General features: G+C 36.1%; 2 protein-coding genes across 5 annotated transcripts in view; both read right to left on the bottom strand.

Annotated features, from left to right (window-relative positions):
- tmem39a (transmembrane protein 39A) overlaps positions 1-12,000 on the bottom strand; it is a 56,691-nt gene extending 44,691 nt beyond the window's left edge. For all 4 annotated transcript variants that reach the window (XM_061887137.1, XM_061887136.1, XM_061887140.1 and 1 more), the window contains exon 1: positions 11,719-12,000. The gene's annotated coding sequence lies outside the window, so the exon portion shown is untranslated. The remainder of the gene's footprint in view (positions 1-11,718) is intronic.
- A 1,731-nt stretch (positions 12,001-13,731) lies between these two features.
- LOC133543164 (immunoglobulin-like domain-containing receptor 1) overlaps positions 13,732-21,192 on the bottom strand; it is a 29,178-nt gene continuing 21,717 nt past the window's right edge. The window contains exons 6-9 of the mRNA XM_061887656.1: positions 20,124-20,234; positions 19,382-19,560; positions 15,769-16,356; positions 13,732-15,708 (exon numbers count right to left, since the gene is read on the bottom strand). Coding sequence (XP_061743640.1) covers positions 15,670-15,708; positions 15,769-16,356; positions 19,382-19,560; positions 20,124-20,234 — 917 coding nt within the window. The 3' untranslated portion in view covers positions 13,732-15,669. The remainder of the gene's footprint in view (positions 15,709-15,768; positions 16,357-19,381; positions 19,561-20,123; positions 20,235-21,192) is intronic.

Below are 21,192 nucleotides of genomic sequence, written 5' to 3'. Positions count from 1 at the left end.
TAGCAATGCAATTCTGGCAACAAATGTGTGTTCTTACTAACGGATACAAAGACGTGTGTGTTTTCTAATCATGGCAGACTTGGTAACAGACAACAAAGATGACTATTATTGGACAAATGAGGATTCAAGACAATATATTTTTGAAGCTGAATACACTGAGGATGAACTATAGAAGGGATCACAAAGCAAAAGTGAGACGTTGGAGCAGACGGAAGACGAAAGAGTGAGGTGAAAGTGACGACACGACAAATACGGGACTCGGAGCCAAGCTATTTCAACATAAATGGAGTGCTTACCCAGATAAACCAGGAAAAATGTTGCATGTAGCAGCACGTCATGCGTGTTATTACAACTACAGTACATACAGTGTCTGGCTAGCTGTGTACAAACAAAACGTGAAATCATACTTTACAGACACTGTAATACGATGTTTTTCACTCAGTACAGATTGGTGTCCTATCACAGTGTTGTGTGTTATAAACTCAAACCTGTTTTGTGCTGACATAGAAGCTAGCTTATCTCTTGCCGTAGTTAGCTTTTACGGCTAACACCGATGTGTTAGTACGCTAGAAAAAGACTTCCTCAGTGTTCTCTCTTACAACAACAATGTAGTATAGTTTGTTATTATACATGTTACACAACGTAAATGAAGTATTGTTGACGCTTTTTGAACGCATTTTTAAAGTGATTTAGATGTAAAACTGATTGCTAACATTAGCTGCATTGCTAGCCATAAAAAAAGACCATTTCTATGTTAGAATACAACAATAATGATTTTTATTGGTAGTTTTTGTGGCCAATAGAATATTAGATGTCTTCTACTACTTGTAATATATTCAAAAAGGCACTTTACATGCTGTCAGCTCATTTATTGGTCGTTTTTGTGGCAAATGGAAAACATTATTAGGTGAACTAAGTGCATGTGTGACAGAGAAAAGGTCTGTTTGACTCATTAGAAGTGATAAGATGATGTTGTGAGTGTTCTTGGTGACTATTTAGAAGTGATAAGATGTGAGTGTTCATGGTGACTATTTAGAAGTGATAAGATGATGTTGTGAGTGTTCATGGTGACTATTTAGAAGTGATAGGATGATGTTGTGAGTGTTCATGGTGACTATTTAGAAGTGATAAGATGATGTTGTGAGTGTTCATGGTGACTATTTAGAAGTGATAAGATGTGAGTGTTCATGGTGACTATTTAGAAGTGATAAGATGATGTGAGTGTTCATGGTGACTATTTAGAAGTGATAAGATGTGAGTGTTCATGGTGACTATTTAGAAGTGATAAAATGATGTTGTGAGTGTTCTTGGTGACTATTTAGAAGTGATAAGATGATGTTGTGTGTGTTCATGGTGACTATTTAGAAGTGATAAGATAATGTTGTGAGTGTTCATGGTGACTATTTAGAAGTGATAAGATGATGTTGTGAGTGTTCATGGTGACTATTTAGAAGTGATAAGATGATGTGAGTGTTCATGGTGACTATTTAGAAGTGATAAGATGTGAGTGTTCATGGTGACTATTTAGAAGCGATAAGATGATGTTGTGAGTGTTCATGGTGACTATTTAGAAGTGATAAGATGATGTTGTGAGTGTTCATGGTGACTATTTAGAAGTGATAAGATGTGAGTGTTAATGGTGACTATTTAGAAGTGATAAGATGAAGTGAGTGTTCATGGTGACTATTTAGAAGTGATAAGATGATGTGAGTGTTCATGGTGACTATTTAGAAGTGATACGATGTGAGTGTTTATGGTGACTATTTAGAAGTGATACGATGTGAGTGTTCATGGTGACTATTTAGAAGTGATAAGATGATGTTGTGAGTGTTCATAGTGACTATTTAGAAGTGATAAGATGATGTTGTGAGTGTTCATGGTGACTATTTAGAAGTGATACGATGATGTGAGTGTTCATGGTGACTATTTAAAAGTGATACGATGATGTTGTGAGTGTTAATGGTTACTATTTAGAAGTGATACGATGTGAGTGTTCATGGTGACTATTTAGAAGTGATAAGATGATGTTGTGAGTGTTCATGGTTACTATTTAGAAGTTATATGATGATGTTGTGAGTGTTAATAGTGACTATTTAGAAGTGATACGATGTGAGTGTTAATAGTGACTATTTAGAAGTGATACGATGTGAGTGTTCAAGGTGACTATTTAGAAGTGATATGATGATGTTGTGAGTGTTCATGGTGACTATTTAGAAGTGATACGATGATGTTGTGGGTGTTAATGGTGACTATTTAGAAGTGATACGATAATGTGAGTGATCATGGTGACTATTTAGAAGTGATAAGATGATGTTGTGAGTGTTCATGGTGACTATTTAGAAGTGATAAGATGATGTTGTGAGTGTTCATGGTGACTATTTAGAAGTGATACGATGATGTTGTGAGTGTTCATGGTTACTATTTAGAAGTTATATGATGATGTTGTGAGTGTTAATGGTGACTATTTAGAAGTGATACGATGTGAGTGTTCATGGTGACTATTTAGAAGTGATACGATGATGTGAGTGTTCATGGTGACTATTTAGAAGTGATAAGATGATGTTGTGAGTGTTCATGGTGACTATTTAGAAGTTATATGATGTTGTGAGTGTTCATGGTGACTATTTAGAATTGATACGATGATGTGAGTGATCATGGTGACTATTTAGAAGTGATAAGATGATGTTGTGAGTGTTCATGGTGACTATTTAGAAGTTATATGATGTTGTGAGTGTTAATGGTGACTATTTAGAAGTGATACGATGTGAGTGTTCATGGTGACTATTTAGAAGTGATAAGATGATGTTGTGAGTGTTCATGGTGACTATTTAGAAGTTATATGATGTTGTGAGTGTTAATGGTGACTATTTAGAAGTGATAAGATGATGTGAGTGTTCATGGTGACTATTTAGAAGTGATAAGATGTGAGTGTTCATGGTGACTATTTAGAAGTGATAAGATGATGTTGTGAGTGTTCTTGGTGACAATTTAGAAGTGATAAGATGATGTTGTGTGTGTTCATGGTGACTATTTAGAAGTGATAAGATGATGTTGTGAGTGTTCATGGTGACTATTTAGAAGTGATAAGATGATGTTGTGAGTGTTCATGGTGACTATTTAGAAGTGATAAGATGATGTGAGTGTTCATGGTGACTATTTAGAAGTGATAAGATGATGTGAGTGTTCATGGTGACTATTTAGAAGTGATACGATGTGAGTGTTCATGGTGACTATTTAGAAGTGATACGATGTGAGTGTTCATGGTGACTATTTAGAAGTGATAAGATGATGTTGTGAGTGTTCATAGTGACTATTTAGAAGTGATAAGATGATGTTGTGAGTGTTCATAGTGACTATTTAGAAGTGATAAGATGATGTTGTGAGTGTTCATGGTGACTATTTAGAAGTGATACGATGATGTGAGTGGTCATGGTGACTATTTAAAAGTGATACGATGATGTTGTGAGTGTTAATGGTTACTATTTAGAAGTGATACGATGTGAGTGTTCATGGTGACTATTTAGAAGTGATAAAATGATGTTGTGAGTGTTCTTGGTGACTATTTAGAAGTGATAAGATGATGTTGTGTGTGTTCATGGTGACTATTTAGAAGTGATAAGATAATGTTGTGAGTGTTCATGGTGACTATTTAGAAGTGATAAGATGATGTTGTGAGTGTTCATGGTGACTATTTAGAAGTGATAAGATGATGTGAGTGTTCATGGTGACTATTTAGAAGTGATAAGATGTGAGTGTTCATGGTGACTATTTAGAAGCGATAAGATGATGTTGTGAGTGTTCATGGTGACTATTTAGAAGTGATAAGATGATGTTGTGAGTGTTCATGGTGACTATTTAGAAGTGATAAGATGTGAGTGTTAATGGTGACTATTTAGAAGTGATAAGATGAAGTGAGTGTTCATGGTGACTATTTAGAAGTGATAAGATGATGTGAGTGTTCATGGTGACTATTTAGAAGTGATACGATGTGAGTGTTTATGGTGACTATTTAGAAGTGATACGATGTGAGTGTTCATGGTGACTATTTAGAAGTGATAAGATGATGTTGTGAGTGTTCATAGTGACTATTTAGAAGTGATAAGATGATGTTGTGAGTGTTCATGGTGACTATTTAGAAGTGATACGATGATGTGAGTGTTCATGGTGACTATTTAAAAGTGATACGATGATGTTGTGAGTGTTAATGGTTACTATTTAGAAGTGATACGATGTGAGTGTTCATGGTGACTATTTAGAAGTGATAAGATGATGTTGTGAGTGTTCATGGTTACTATTTAGAAGTTATATGATGATGTTGTGAGTGTTAATGGTGACTATTTAGAAGTGATACGATGTGAGTGTTCAAGGTGACTATTTAGAAGTGATATGATGATGTTGTGAGTGTTCATGGTGACTATTTAGAAGTGATACGATGATGTTGTGAGTGTTAATGGTGACTATTTAGAAGTGATACGATAATGTGAGTGATCATGGTGACTATTTAGAAGTGATAAGATGATGTTGTGAGTGTTCATGGTGACTATTTAGAAGTGATAAGATGATGTTGTGAGTGTTCATGGTGACTATTTAGAAGTGATACGATGATGTTGTGAGTGTTCATGGTTACTATTTAGAAGTTATATGATGATGTTGTGAGTGTTAATGGTGACTATTTAGAAGTGATACGATGTGAGTGTTCATGGTGACTATTTAGAAGTGATACGATGATGTGAGTGTTCATGGTGACTATTTAGAAGTGATAAGATGATGTTGTGAGTGTTCATGGTGACTATTTAGAAGTTATATGATGTTGTGAGTGTTCATGGTGACTATTTAGAATTGATACGATGATGTGAGTGATCATGGTGACTATTTAGAAGTGATAAGATGATGTTGTGAGTGTTCATGGTGACTATTTAGAAGTTATATGATGATGTTGTGAGTGTTAATGGTGACTATTTAGAAGTGATACGATGTGAGTGTTCATGGTGACTATTTAGAAGTGATAAAATGATGTTGTGAGTGTTCATGGTGACTATTTAGAAGTTATATGATGTTGTGAGTGTTAATGGTGACTATTTAGAAGTGATAAGATGATGTGAGTGTTCATGGTGACTATTTAGAAGTGATAAGATGTGAGTGTTCATGGTGACTATTTAGAAGTGATAAGATGATGTTGTGAGTGTTCTTGGTGACAATTTAGAAGTGATAAGATGATGTTGTGTGTGTTCATGGTGACTATTTAGAAGTGATAAGATGATGTTGTGAGTGTTCATGGTGACTATTTAGAAGTGATAAGATGATGTTGTGAGTGTTCATGGTGACTATTTAGAAGTGATAAGATGATGTGAGTGTTCATGGTGACTATTTAGAAGTGATAAGATGATGTGAGTGTTCATGGTGACTATTTAGAAGTGATACGATGTGAGTGTTCATGGTGACTATTTAGAAGTGATACGATGTGAGTGTTCATGGTGACTATTTAGAAGTGATAAGATGATGTTGTGAGTGTTCATAGTGACTATTTAGAAGTGATAAGATGATGTTGTGAGTGTTCATAGTGACTATTTAGAAGTGATAAGATGATGTTGTGAGTGTTCATGGTGACTATTTAGAAGTGATACGATGATGTGAGTGTTCATGGTGACTATTTAAAAGTGATACGATGATGTTGTGAGTGTTAATGGTTACTATTTAGAAGTGATACGATGTGAGTGTTCATGGTGATTAGAAGTGATAAGATGATGTTGTGAGTGTTCATGGTTACTATTTAGAAGTTATATGATGATGTTGTGAGTGTTAATGGTGACTATTTAGAAGTGATACGATGTGAGTGTTCAAGGTGACTATTTAGAAGTGATATGATGATGTTGTGAGTGTTCATGGTGACTATTTAGAAGTGATACGATGATGTTGTGAGTGTTAATGGTGACTATTTAGAAGTGATACGATAATGTGAGTGATCATGGTGACTATTTAGAAGTGATAAGATGATGTTGTGAGTGTTCATGGTGACTATTTAGAAGTGATAAGATGATGTTGTGAGTGTTCATGGTGACTATTTAGAAGTGATACGATGATGTTGTGAGTGTTCATGGTTACTATTTAGAAGTTATATGATGATGTTGTGAGTGTTAATGGTGACTATTTAGAAGTGATACGATGTGAGTGTTCATGGTGACTATTTAGAAGTGATACGATGATGTGAGTGTTCATGGTGACTATTTAGAAGTGATAAGATGATGTTGTGAGTGTTCATGGTGACTATTTAGAAGTTATATGATGTTGTGAGTGTTCATGGTGACTATTTAGAATTGATACGATGATGTGAGTGTTCATGGTGACTATTTAGAAGTGATAAGATGATGTTGTGAGTGTTCATGGTGACTATTTAGAAGTTATATGATGTTGTGAGTGTTAATGGTGACTATTTAGAAGTGATACGATGTGAGTGTTCATGGTGACTATTTAGAAGTGATAAGATGATGTTGTGAGTGTTCATGGTGACTATTTAGAAGTTATATGATGTTGTGAGTGTTCCTGATGGGTGCTAGTTGGCGCCTTGCATGGCAGCTCCCTCCATCAGTGTGTGAATGTGTGTGTGAATGGGTGAATGTGGAAGTAGTGTCAAAGCGCTTTGAGTACCTTGAAGGTAGAAAAGCGCTATACAAGTACAACCCATTTATCATTTATCATTTATAAGATGTGAGTGTTCATGGTGACTATTTAGAAGTGATAAGATGATGTTGTGAGTGTTCATGGTGACTATTTAGAAGTGATAAGATGATGTTGTGAGTGTTCATGGTGACTATTTAGAAGTGATAAGATGAAGTGAGTGTTCATGGTGACTATTTAGAAGTGATAAGATGATGTGAGTGTTCATGGTGACTATTTAGAAGTGATACGATGTGAGTGTTCATGGTGACTATTTAGAAGTGATACAATGTGAGTGTTCATGGTGACTATTTAGAAGTGATACAATGTGAGTGTTCATGGTGACTATTTAGAAGTGATAAGATGATGTTGTGAGTGTTCATAGTGACTATTTAGAAGTGATAAAATGATGTTGTGAGTGTTCATAGTGACTATTTAGAAGTGATAAGATGATGTTGTGAGTGTTCATGGTGACTATTTAGAAGTGATACGATGATGTGAGTGTTCATGGTGACTATTTAAAAGTGATACGATGATGTTGTGAGTGTTAATGGTTACTATTTAGAAGTGATACGATGTGAGTGTTCATGGTGACTAGAAGTGATAAGATGATGTTGTGAGTGTTCATGGTTACTATTTAGAAGTTATATGATGATGTTGTGAGTGTTAATGGTGACTATTTAGAAGTGATACGATGTGAGTGTTCAAGGTGACTATTTAGAAGTGATATGATGATGTTGTGAGTGTTCATGGTGACTATTTAGAAGTGATACGATGATGTTGTGAGTGTTAATGGTGACTATTTAGAAGTGATACGATAATGTGAGTGATCATGGTGACTATTTAGAAGTGATAAGATGATGTTGTGAGTGTTCATGGTGACTATTTAGAAGTGATAAGATGATGTTGTGAGTGTTCATGGTGACTATTTAGAAGTGATACGATGTGAGTGTTCATGGTGACTATTTAGAAGTTATATGATGATGTTGTGAGTGTTAATGGTGACTATTTAGAAGTTATATGATGTTGTGAGTGTTCATGGTGACTATTTAGAATTGATACGATGATGTGAGTGTTCATGGTGACTATTTAGAAGTGATAAGATGATGTTGTGAGTGTTCATGGTGACTATTTAGAAGTTATATGATGTTGTGAGTGTTAATGGTGACTATTTAGAAGTGATACGATGTGAGTGTTCATGGTGACTATTTAGAAGTGATAAGATGATGTTGTGAGTGTTCATGGTGACTATTTAGAAGTGATACGATGTGAGTGTTCATGGTGACTATTTAGAAGTGATAAGATGTGAGTGTTCATGGTGACTATTTAGAAGTGATAAGATGATGTTGTGAGTGTTCATGGTGACTATTTAGAAGTGATAAGATGATGTTGTGAGTGTTCATGGTGACTATTTAGAAGTTATATGATGATGTTGTGAGTGTTAATGGTGACTATTTAGAAGTGATACGATGTGAGTGTTCATGGTGACTATTTAGAAGTGAAACGATGATGTGAGTGTTCATGGTGACTATTTAGAAGTGATAAGATGATGTTGTGAGTGTTCATGGTGACTATTTAGAAGTTACATGATTTTGTGAGTGTTCATGGTGACTATTTAGAATTGATACGATGATGTGAGTGTTCATGGTGACTATTTAGAAGTGATAAGATGATGTTGTGAGTGTTCATGGTGACTATTTAGAAGTTATATGATGTTGTGAGTGTTAATGGTGACTATTTAGAAGTGATACGATGTGAGTGTTCATGGTGACTATTTAGAAGTGATAAGATGTGAGTGTTCATGGTGACTATTTAGAAGTGATATGATGATGTTGTGAGTGTTCATGGTGACTATTTAGAAGTGATAAGATGATGTTGTGAGTGTTCATGGTGACTAGAAGTGATACGATGATGTTGTGAGGGTTCATGGTGACTATTTTGAAGTGATACAATGATGTTGTGAGTGTTCATGGTTACTATTTAGAAGTGATAAGATGATGTTGTGAGTGTTCATGGTTACTATTTAGAAGTGATAAGATGATGTTGTGAGTGTTCATGGTGACTATTTAAAAGTGATAAGATGATGTTGTGAGTGTTCATGGTGACTATTTAGAAGTGATAAGATGATGTTGTGAGGGTTCATTGTGACAAAGTTGGAAGTGTTAGCTTTGAGTAGAAAGTGAAAACAGGAACTGAGATATTTGGTCATGTAGTCCGACTGGAAGGTGAGGTGACTAAAGGTGCAGCTAGAAGTTTCTAGAAGGAGTTATTGGAGACAAGATGGACATAGGTGAGTTAAGATGGACATATTGGAGTTAAGATGGACATGTTGGAGTTAAGATGGACATATTGGAGTTAAGCTGGACATATTAGAGTTAAGATAGACATAGGTGAGTTAAGATGGACATATTGGAGTTAAGATAAGACATAGGTGAGTTAAGATGAGACATAGGTGAGTTAAGATGAGACATAGGTGAGTTAAGGTGGACATAGGTGAGTTAAGATGGACATATTGGAGTTAAGATGGACATATTAGAGTTAAGATAGACATAGGTGAGTTAAGATGGACATATTGGAGTTAAGATAAGACATAGGTGAGTTAAGATGAGACATAGGTGAGTTAAGATGAGACATAGGTGAGTTAAGGTGGACATAGGTGAGTTAAGATGGACATATTGGAGTTAAGATGGACATATTAGAGTTAAGATGGACATAGGTGAGTTAAGATGGACAGTGGGCGGTATAGCTCAGTTGGTAGAGTGGCCGTGCCAGCAATTTGACGGTTGCAGGTTCGATTCCCGCTTCCGCCATCCTAGTCACTGCCGTTGTGTCCTTGGGCAAGACACTTTACCCACCTGCTCCCAGTGCCACCCACACTGGTTTAAATGTAACTTAGATATTGGGTTTCACTATGTAAAGCGCTTTGAGTCACTAGAGAAAAGCGCTATATAAATATAATTCACTTCACTTCACACATAGGTGAGTTAAGGTGGACATAGGTGAGTTAAGGTGGACATATTGGAGTTAAGATAAGACATAGGTGAGTTAAGATGAGACATAGGTGAGTTAAGATGAGACATAGGTGAGTTAAGGTGGACATAGGTGAGTTAAGATGGACATAGGTGAGTTAAGATGGACATAGGTGAGTTAAGATGGACATAGGAGATTTAAACTGGACATAGGTGAGTTAAGATGGACATATTGGAGTTAAGATGGACATGTTGGAGTTAAGATGGACATGTTGGAGTTAAGATGGACATGTTGGAGTTAAGATGGACATGTTGGAGTTAAGATGGACATGTTGGAGTTAAGATGGACATGTTGGAGTTAAGATGGACATGTTGGAGTTCAGATGGACATGTTGGAGTTAAGATGGACGTATTGGAGTTAAGATGGACGTATTGGAGTTAAGATAAGACATAGGTGAGTTAAGATAAGACATAAGTGAGTTAAGATAAGACATAGGTCAGTTAAGGTGGACATAGGTGAGTTAAGATGGACATAGGTGAGTTAAAATGGACATAGGTGAGTTAAGCTGGACATAAGTGATTTAAGCTGGACATAGGTGAGTTAAGATGGACATATTGGAGTTAAGATAAGACATGGGTGTGTTAAGATGGACATAGGTGATTTAAGATGGACATAGGTGAGTTAAGATGGAAATAGGTGAGTTAAGGTGGACATAGGTGAGTTAAGGTGGACATATTGGAGTTAAGATGGACATAGGTGAGTTAAGATGGACATATTGGAGTTAAGATAAGACATAGGTGAGTTAAGGTGGACATAGGTGAGTTAAGGTGGACATAGGTTAGTTAAGATGGACATAGGTGAGTTAAGATGGACATAGGTGAGTTAAGGTGGACATCGGTGAGTTAAGCTGGACATATTGGAGTTAAGCTGCACATATTAGAGTTAAGATGGACATATTGGAGTTAAACTGGACATAGGTGAGTTAAACTGGACATAGGTGAGTTAAGATGGACATAGGTGAGTTAAGCTGGACATATCGGAGTTAAGATGGACATATTGGAGTTAAGATGGACCTATTGTAGTTAATTAAGATGGACATATTGTAGTTAATTAGGCTGGAGATATTGTAGTAAAGCTGGACATATTGTAGTTAAATTATGCTGGACATATTGTAGTTAATTAGGCTGGAGATATTGTAGTAAAGCTGGACATATTGTAGTTAATTATGCTGGACATATTGTAGTTAATTAGGCTGTACATATTGTAGTAAAGCTGGACATATTGTAGTTAACTAGGCTGTACATATTGTAGTAAAGCTGGACATATTGTAGTTAATTATGCTGGACATATTGTAGTTAACTAGGCTGTACATATTGTAGTAAAGCTGGACATATTGTAGTTAACTAGGCTGTACATATTGTAGTAAAGCTGGACATATTGTAGTTAATTATGCTGGACATATTGTAGTTAATGAGGCTGTACATATTGTAGTAAAGCTGGACATATTGTAGTTAATTATGCTGGACATATTGTAGTTAATTAGGCTGTACATATTGTAGTAAAGCTGGACATATTGTAGTTAATTATGCTGGACATATTGTAGTTAATTAGGCTGTACATATTGTAGTAAAGCTGGACATATTGTAGTTAACGAGGCTGGACATATTGTAGTAAAGCTGGACATATTGTAGTTAATGAGGCTGTACATATTGTAGTTAATGAGGCTGGACATATTGTAGTTAATTAGGCTGTACATATTGTAGTAAAGCTGGACATATTGTAGTTAATTAGGCTGTACATATTGTAGTAAAGCTGGACATATTGTAGTTAATTAGGCTGTACATATTGTAGTTAACTAGGCTGGACATATTGTAGTAAAGCTGGACATATTGTAGTTAATTAAGCTGGACATATTGTAGTTAATTAGGCTGTACATATTGTAGTTAACTAGGCTGGACATATTGTAGTAAAGCTGGACATATTGTAGTTAATTAGGCTGGACATATTGTAGTTAACTAGGCTGGACATATTGTAGTAAAGCTGGATATATTGTAGTTAACTAGGCTGTACATATTGTAGTAAAGCTGGACATACGTGAGGATGCATCAGGTCGTGTTGCTTGTCCAGACGGAAGCGAACATTCCAGCAAGCTCCACACCCGACAAGCCGACAAGAGCGACTATGGCGGCGGGGAGGTGAGCGACGACGACTCGGTGTGACTGCTGGAGGAGATCCGCCCTGGGGAGCGGAAAAAAAAAAAAAAAAAAAAGCCTCTTTTTAAAAAAGTTAGCAGAAGGCTGCGACGAGAAGGAGAAGCAGAATCATGTTGACACTCAGCGACGTGGCAAGCCCGCACCGCCTGGGCCGGTGACGTCATCACCGCGCGACCTGATGATGCCTTTAGAAAGGAGCGTTAGAAGTCTTTCTGCCGTCGTAATCTTCTTTATTACACTTGAAACTATGTCTTTAATTAATATAACATCTTTTTTACATCTACACTATCACTCCTTGCTGCATGCAAATATATATATATATATATATATATATATATATATATATATATATACATATACACACACACACACTTATATATATATATATATCTATATATGTGTGTGTATGTATGTATGTATATATATACACATGTATACACACACACACACATATACATATATATATATATATATATATATATATGGAACAGAGAGGAAAATAACCACCTGGATCGTTATAGGTGCAAAGTGTAAAAGCCAGCATGTGTGAATGTGTGATGGTATGGGGGTGCATTAGTGCCCAAGGCATGGGTAACTTACACATCTGTGAAGGCACCATTAATGCTGAAAGGTACATACAGGATGTGGAGCAACATATGTTGTCATCCAAGCAACGTTATCATGGACGCCCCTGCTTATTTCAGCAAGACAATGCCAAGCCACGTGTTACAACAGCGTGGCTTCGTAGTTAAAGAGTGCGGGTACTTTCCTGGCCCGCCTGCAGTCCAGACCGGTCTCCCATGGAAAATGTGTGGCGCATTATGAAGCGTAAAATATGACAGCGGAGACCCCGGAATGTTGAAGGACTGAAGCTCTACATAAAACAAGAATGGGAAAGAATTCCACTTTCAAAGCTTCAACAATTAGTTTCCTCAGTTCCCAAACGTTTATTGAGTGTTGTTAAAAGAAAAGGTGATGTAACACAGTGGTGAACATGCCCTTTCCCAACTACTTTGGCACGTGTTGCAGCCATGAAATTCTAAGTTAATTATTATTTGCAAAAAAAAAAAAAAATAACATTGAGTTTGAACATCAAATATGTTGTCTTTGTAGCATCTTCAATTGAATATGGGTTGAAAAGGATTTGCAAATCATTTTATTCTGTTTATATTTACATCGAACACAATTTCCCAACTCCTGTGGAAACAGGGTTTGTATATATATATATATATATATATATATATATATATATATATATATATACATACATATATGTATATATACATATATGTATAAATACATATATATATACATGTATATATACATACATACACATATATATATATATATAAATACATATGAATATTAAAAAAAAAGTTTTATATATATTGGTATGTATGATCCATCCATTTCCTACTGCTTATGTAGTGAAAATAAAAAAGTTTGAATAAGAGATGTATCCAACACAAACACACACACACAAACACACACACACACACACAGAGAGAGTAAAAGTCGTGGGAGGAAGCATCTTGATATTTGTAATATTTTTACTGTTACCATGGCTCATGTATTATGATTATGAACTATCAAAAATAGTAAGTTACCATGGTAACTGACTCTGAATTTAACTTATCTATTTCTGGAACAGAAAAAAAGGGAATGTCCATCATCTCCGTATTGTAGTAATAAACATTACTTAGGTCGTGAAGATGTAAACTTTCTGCTACAACTGTACTGTTACTATAGTAACCGTTGTGTTGCTATAGTAATTAGTTACTATAGTAACACAACTAAGCTAAGGTTGGAAAATGCTACTAAAAGACATATTTCACATAAAACCTTTTAGCACACGTCTCACATTCACCTTGGATAATGCAGAAAAAGTGCAAGATTATTTCGGGAATCTTTTATTGTTCAAGTAGTTCAAAGAAAACATTTTAATGAAATTCTAATTCTAAATGTGTTTGACACAAATGTCATTAATGTACTGTAAAAACATGAAAAACGTCACAATGTAGCACTTAGCTCGCTTCAAACTTCAACATAATACAGCAGTTTAAGACAGATTATGGAAAATATTATAAAAACATTCTTCATATCCCGAAAAACAATGATTGCTACAATATTTCTCAGTAGCTTATTTACACCATCATGGCTTTTGTACATAAAAGCTTCACCATTGCACTTTGTAGAGGAAAAAAACAAAATAATGAAGGCAAAAAAATATATATACAGTGTTTGAAGCTTTAAAAAAAATGTAACAGTTAAGTTGTTGTAAGAGCCATTTGCTTGTGCTGCAGCTTTTTTTTTGCTGGCAGGAATAAAAGACAAATATTGTAAATAAAAAGATTCCAATTAAATGACCTCAGTCTTCACCAATCAACCAGCAGGTGGACTTCATGCTCACAACGGAGGTTTTCTTTTCAAAGTCATTTCAAAAACTTACCATTGAGACAAAGTTGTGGCTTTTAGAAAAATTAACGAATTAAAAATATGTTTTTTAACCCAAAAATTTAATAAAAATTGTAATTTTTTTTATGGTTACAAGTAGAGAATGTGGGCGGGGCCTTCTTGGAACAATATGCTACAAGCCTTCTAATTGGTCAGTATCGCGCATGTCGGTCTTTGGCAAAAATTGATTCATAAATATTCTTATTTATCCCGATTCTAAAACAATTTGTGATTTTCAAAAATGAATATTAATCCATTTTCCCTCCAAATGTGTTGATGTAAGCCAGGGGTGTCCAAAGTGCGGCCCGCGGGTCATTTTTTAACGGCCCCACGGCACATTTTAAAAACACGATTGAAAAATTTTTAAAACGTTAAAAGTGATACAAAAGAGCAAACGGGTGAAATGTAACAAGAAAATGTTGCAATGTTTACTCTAATAAAACAAAACTGCCATGCAGGCTGTTTCTTTCTTTAAAAAATAATAATGAATCAAAATCAATGTCATTATGAATTATTGACCTATTCAAGGCTCCAATTATGTCAAATTAAATTTTCCACTTTTACATATTTTGGGGGGAAAATTTAGCATATTTTGTGTTTGCTATTTAAAAAACTGAGCTGTTTTTTTTTTAAAGAAGGGCCTAAAACGAACCAACAAAAACATAAACAACAATAAAACTTATAATTGAAGTTGATCTCGAGATTATTCTGTTAAAACTAATAATTTATAATTTATTTTCTGACAATTTAATGAGTCTTTTGGATCCCCAATCATTTTAGTGTGATTTGTTTTTAAGTGTCATTGCTCAAAAAATAATAATTAAATAAAATCGATGGTGTTATGAGTTATTGACCTTTTTAATGCTCCAATTATTATATAAATATTGCATATTTTGTGATTTTTTTTTTTGTGACAAAAATAGCATACAACTTAAATCTTTAAAATCATTATATTGACAGATGGATCTAGAGATTTAAAACGTGAATAATTTAAAAAAAAATACCGAATAATGACACATTTTTTATATTTTTTGACCAAAACCCTGAGATCAAGCCTGAGTGGAGGCCCACATTTATATTTTTACACATATATTGTATTGTGTTTCAAAATAAAAAATATCCAAATGGCGCCCGCTTGCTTTGAATTTTCAGTGTGCGGCCCTCAGTGGACAAAGTTTGGACACCCCTGACGTGAGCACGTCCATATATGGTCACGGACGCTGAACATGTCGACGCCCACAAGATTCAAGTTGAGGCACCGAAATAAAAGATTTGCATCGAACTTTCAAACGCTCGCGAGAAAAGTTCCTACATTGCTTCATGTTTAGTTTGGTTTTGGAGGCGACGCTAGGAAAGAAAGGTCAAAGGTCAGCTGGGGTCAGATGACAACACTGGTGCCGCTGCGAGAGCTCTTAACCTGAGAGAGAGACACACAGGGTCAGGGCCAGCACGCTAACTACAGCAGAGTTTTCCTTACAGAGTATTGGTTCCTCCTGGGGGAAGGTTTGTGTCCGGGCTCGTACTCGGTGTAGCTGGGAGCCTTGTCCCCCCATCCTCCTCCTCTTCTTCCTCCTCCTCCTCGCCGACTACTGTCCTCGTCCTCAGAGCTCCAAGATCCTCCCGCTCGCCGGCCCGCGGGCGGAGGAGAGTACCTTCCCCTGGAGCGGCTGTCGAAGAGGTTGTCCCTGGACCGGGAGCGAGGGCGGCTCATGGCCTCCCGCTGGGCGCCGCGCAGACGTCCGTCCAGGGACTCCTGGCTGTAGCTCCTGGGGAGGCCCCTGGAGCGCGGAGGCGAGGGGTAGCGTCGACCCGCCGCCCCGTGTCCGTCACGATGTGCGAACCCGCCACGACTGCTGTCGCTGGAGCTGGGGGGGCGTGTCTTGGGCGCCGGGGGCGGCGCCCTGGCCGACTGCGGCTCCCGTATGGGCGGAAGGGTGATGACGCGGCGCTCCGTGGGGCCGTCGCCGAGGCCGGAGATCATGCTGGGGGGGCCGGGGGAGTACGGGACCCCCATGGGCATCTGCTGGGGGGGAGGGGCCAGCTGGTGCATGTGAGGCGGCTGAGGCTGCAGCAACAACAACAACAACAACAACAACAACAGCTGATCAATAACTTGCAACACAAGTAAAAACACTAAACTGTTAAAAAATATTACATAATATTAAAATTAAACTCATTATATCATTTGAAATAGCAATATTATATTAAAATAACTATATGAAATGTAAAAAACTAAACTATAAAAACAAGCTAAAATAAATACATTGTATAATACAATATTAAATTAAATTACAATATATAAAATAATGATTCATTAAAATTATATGAAATAAAAAACTAAACTATAAAATACAATTCAATTACATGATATAATAATAAATTAAAGTAGATGTATTATATGAAATAGCGTTAATATATTATATTAAAATAATTACATGAAATAAAAAACAAACTAAACTACTAAAATTAATTCAAATAATAATTTAAATACATTACAATAATAATCATAATATTAACATAATTATATAATGCAGTGGTGCCAAACCACAGCGCCGCGGCCCGGTACCGAGCCGCAGAATTTTTTAAAATTCATTTTTATAAAAAAAAAAAAAAAAAAAAAAAATAATAATAATAAAAAAAATATATATATTTTATTAAATCAACATAAAACAACCAATATACACTTAAAATGAGTGCACCACAAAAACCTCACTTTTTCATGACAAAAACGTCCCTTTTTCATGACAACGAAAAAAATAAATAAAAATAAAAAATAAAAAAAGGACCCCCCCCCCCCCCCCCCCCCCCCCCCAGGCTGCGGGACAAATTATTAAGCGTTAATACAAAAAGGTTGGGGACCACTGATATAATATAAAAAAACATTTTTTTAGAGATAAAAATAAACTATTAAAATACATAAATACATACATTAAATAAGAATAATAATAAATCAAAATAACAATTGTATTAATAGCGATAACATATTAAAATAATTCTAGTTAATAAAAAAACAAATTAAACTATTAGAATAAATTCAAATAATAACTTAAATACATTATTATGCATCAAAGTTTATTTATATAGCCTTTAATCACAAATGTCCCAAAGGGCTGCACAAGCCACAACGACAGATCCCACAATTACAGAATATTAAAAATCCTAACATTAACATATTGACATAATTATATAGTATAAAATAAACTCAAATATCAGAATACATTCAAATAATTGAAATAAATACATTTATTGAATAATAATAATAATATATTTCATGAAAAAAATGATATAAAATAAAAATCTAAGTAAATTATTAAAATACATTTCAATAATAATTTAAATAAATACATGTTTGGTTACATCTATTTAATCATAATATTATAATATTAAATCACAATAATATGAAATAATAATATCATATGTTAATTATATCAAATAAAAACCAAACTAAACTATTAAAATAAATTAAATTAAAATTAATACAATATCAATAATCATAACACCATTAACATAATTATATAATACAAAATACATAAAACTATTCAAATTAATTACAATAATTTTAAATACATTATCTATACAATAATGGTCATCATAATTTCATATTAGCATAATTATACAATAGAAAATTAACTATTAAAATTACTTCAAATAAATAAAATATTATTTGTTGCAGGCGCGGCAACTCTACCAACCGAGCCACACCGCCCCCATAATCTGAAGTGGAATTCTTTCCCATTCGTGCTTGATGTACAACTTAAGTTGTTCAACAGTCTCCTGCCTCATATTTTAGCCTTCACACATTTTCAATGTCTGGACTACAGGCAGGCCAGTCTAGTACCCGCACTCTTTTACTATGAAGCCACACTGTTGTAACACCTGGCTTGGCATTGTCTTGCTGAAATAAGCAGGGGCGTCCATGATAACGTTGCTTGGATGGCAACATATGTTGCTCCAAAACCTGTATGTACCTTTCAGCATTAATGGTGCCTTCACAGATGTGTACTGATGCACCCCCATACCATCACACATGCTGGCTTTTACACTTTGACTCTAGAACAGTCCGGGGGGTTCTTTTCCTATTTGTTCCGGAGGACACAAATGTCCACAGTTTCCAAAAACAATTTGAAATGTGAACCACAGAACACTTTTCCACTTGGCGTCAGTCCATCTTAGATGAGCTCGGGCTCGGTGTTTCTGGGTGTTGTTGATAAATGGCTTTGGCTTTGATTAGTAGAGTTTTAACTTGCTTTTACAGATGTAGCTACCGACTGTAGCTACTGACAGTGGTTTTCTGAAGTGTTCCTAAGCCCATGTGGTGATATCCTTTACACACCGATATCACTTTTTGATCCAAGGTGCGTAATATCATGGCTTACATGCAGTGATTTCTCCAGATTCTCTGAACCTTTTGATGATATTATGGAGCGTAGATGGTGAAACCCCTAAATTCCTTGCAATAGCTGCTTGAGAAATGTTGTTCTTAAAAAATTTGCTCAGGCATTTGTTGACAAAGTGGTGACCCTCACCCCGTCCTTGTTTGTGAATGAGTGAGTATTTTATGGAAACTGCTTTTATAGCCAATCATGGCACCCACCTGTTCCCAATTAGCCTGTTCACCTGTGGGATGTTCCAAATAAGTGTTTAATGAGCATTCCTCAACTTTTCACTCTTTTTTGCCACTTGTGCCACCTTTTTTAAAACATGTTGCAGGTATCAAATTCCAAATGAGTTAATATTTGCAAAAAATAACAAAGTTTACCAGTTCAAATGTTAAATATCTTGTTTTTGCAGTCTATTCAATTGAATATAAGTTGAAAAGGATTTGTTGTTTTTTCTTTTTATTTAGCATTTACACAACGTGACAACTTCACTGTTTTAATGGTTTGTAAATTAAGTTGAAATGTATGTTAGGTCGGACATTTAGAAGGCAGATGGCTTCACTTCTGACATTTTGTTTCAGCCCTTTTGTTTTTGTTGGAGCGATATTTATTTCGTATGAAAACGTGTAGTTAAATACATGATAGAATGATAACTGCTGAGGTTGAGTAGAAAGTGTGAGGATGAGAGAAGAAGAAAAGGAAGGTAGTCACCTGAAGCAGAGGAGTGGTCATGTCCATCCCCCTCACCTGACTCTCCATGTAGTCCAGCATGTGATGGGTGGCAGGTGTGCCAGTTCTGGGCCCGCTGGGGGGTGGCATGCTGTAGGAGACAGACTGAGGAGGCGGCAGAGGCAAACCCTTCAGTGGGAAGCTTTTACCTGATGTAGATCCTATTAAACACACATCACAGCTTATTCAAGCAACATAACATATATATATATATATATATATATATATATATATATATATATATATATATATACACACATTAACATACATACATACACAAACACACATATAAATATATATAAATAAATACACACACACACAAACATACATATACACACACATATATATATATATATATATATATATATATATACACACATTAACATACATACATACACAAACACACATATAAATATATATAAATAAATACACACACACACAAACATACATATACACACACACACATATATATATATATATATATATATATATATATATATATATATATATATATATATATATATGTATATATATATATATATATATATATATATATATATATACATATATATATATATATATATATATATATATATATATATATATATATATATATATATATATATATATATGTATATATATATATATATATATATATATATATATATATATATATATATATATATATACACTATTTACCTGCATATAACAAGTGTTTATTTACCTGCATATAACATGGGGTTGATTTGATGGCTCATTGGTGCATGAACCTGTCCTCCCATCCAAGGAGCCATGGCCCTCTGAGCGTCCTTCATCATACGATGTTGCATGATCGCTGGACACATCAAATATATACAACTATTACATACACACTAATACACAACAACAAAATACACACTAGTAATACACAACCACTTTAAAATGTCCTCATGTTACATCGTAGTTTACTTACTGCGGTGCATAGGGAGTTTTAAAATACCACATTTAAGTACATGGACTTGAAAGTAGCTATGAGTACATGATGAACTTTGAAGTACGGGATGGGGATTAAACATGGGATTGGATCTGAGGACAAAAATGTTGAACAGAATATCTTTCACACAACTTTTTTTGTGTGGTGGAAAACTGTCACGGACTGGTGGACAGCCACCGACTGGAGGACGGTAACAGACTGGTGGACGGTCACCGACTGGCGGACGGTCACCGACTGGCGGACGGCCACCGACTGGCGGACGGCCACCGACTGGCGAACCGTCACAGACTGGCGAACCGTCACAGACTGGCGGACGGCCACCGACTGGTGAACCGTCACAGACTGGTGGACGGCCACCGACTGGTGGACCGTCACAGACTGGTGGACCGTCACAGACTGGTGGACGGCCACCGACTGGTGGACCGTCACAGACTGGTGGACGGTCACAGACTGGTGGACGGTCACAGACTGGTGGACGGTCACAGACTGGTGGACCGTCACAGACTGGTGGACCGTCACAGACTGGTGGACCGTCACAGACTGGTGGACCGTCACAGACTGGTGGACGGCCACCGACTGGTGGACGGCCACCTACTGGTGGACGGCCACCGACTGGTGGACGGCCACCGACTGGTGGACGGCCACCGACTGGTGGACGGCCACCGACTGGTGGACGGCCACCGACTGGTGGACGGCCACCGACTGGTGGACGGTCACCGACTGGTGGACGGCCACAGACAGGTGGACGGCCACAGACAGGTGGACGGCCACAGACAGGTGGACGGCCACAAACAGGTGGACAGCCACAGACAGGTGGACA

This window comes from Nerophis ophidion, linkage group LG25, assembly GCF_033978795.1.
Source record: "Nerophis ophidion isolate RoL-2023_Sa linkage group LG25, RoL_Noph_v1.0, whole genome shotgun sequence".
Classification (NCBI taxonomy): domain Eukaryota; kingdom Metazoa; phylum Chordata; class Actinopteri; order Syngnathiformes; family Syngnathidae; genus Nerophis; species Nerophis ophidion.
This window is presented reverse-complemented; position numbering and strand designations above follow the sequence as displayed.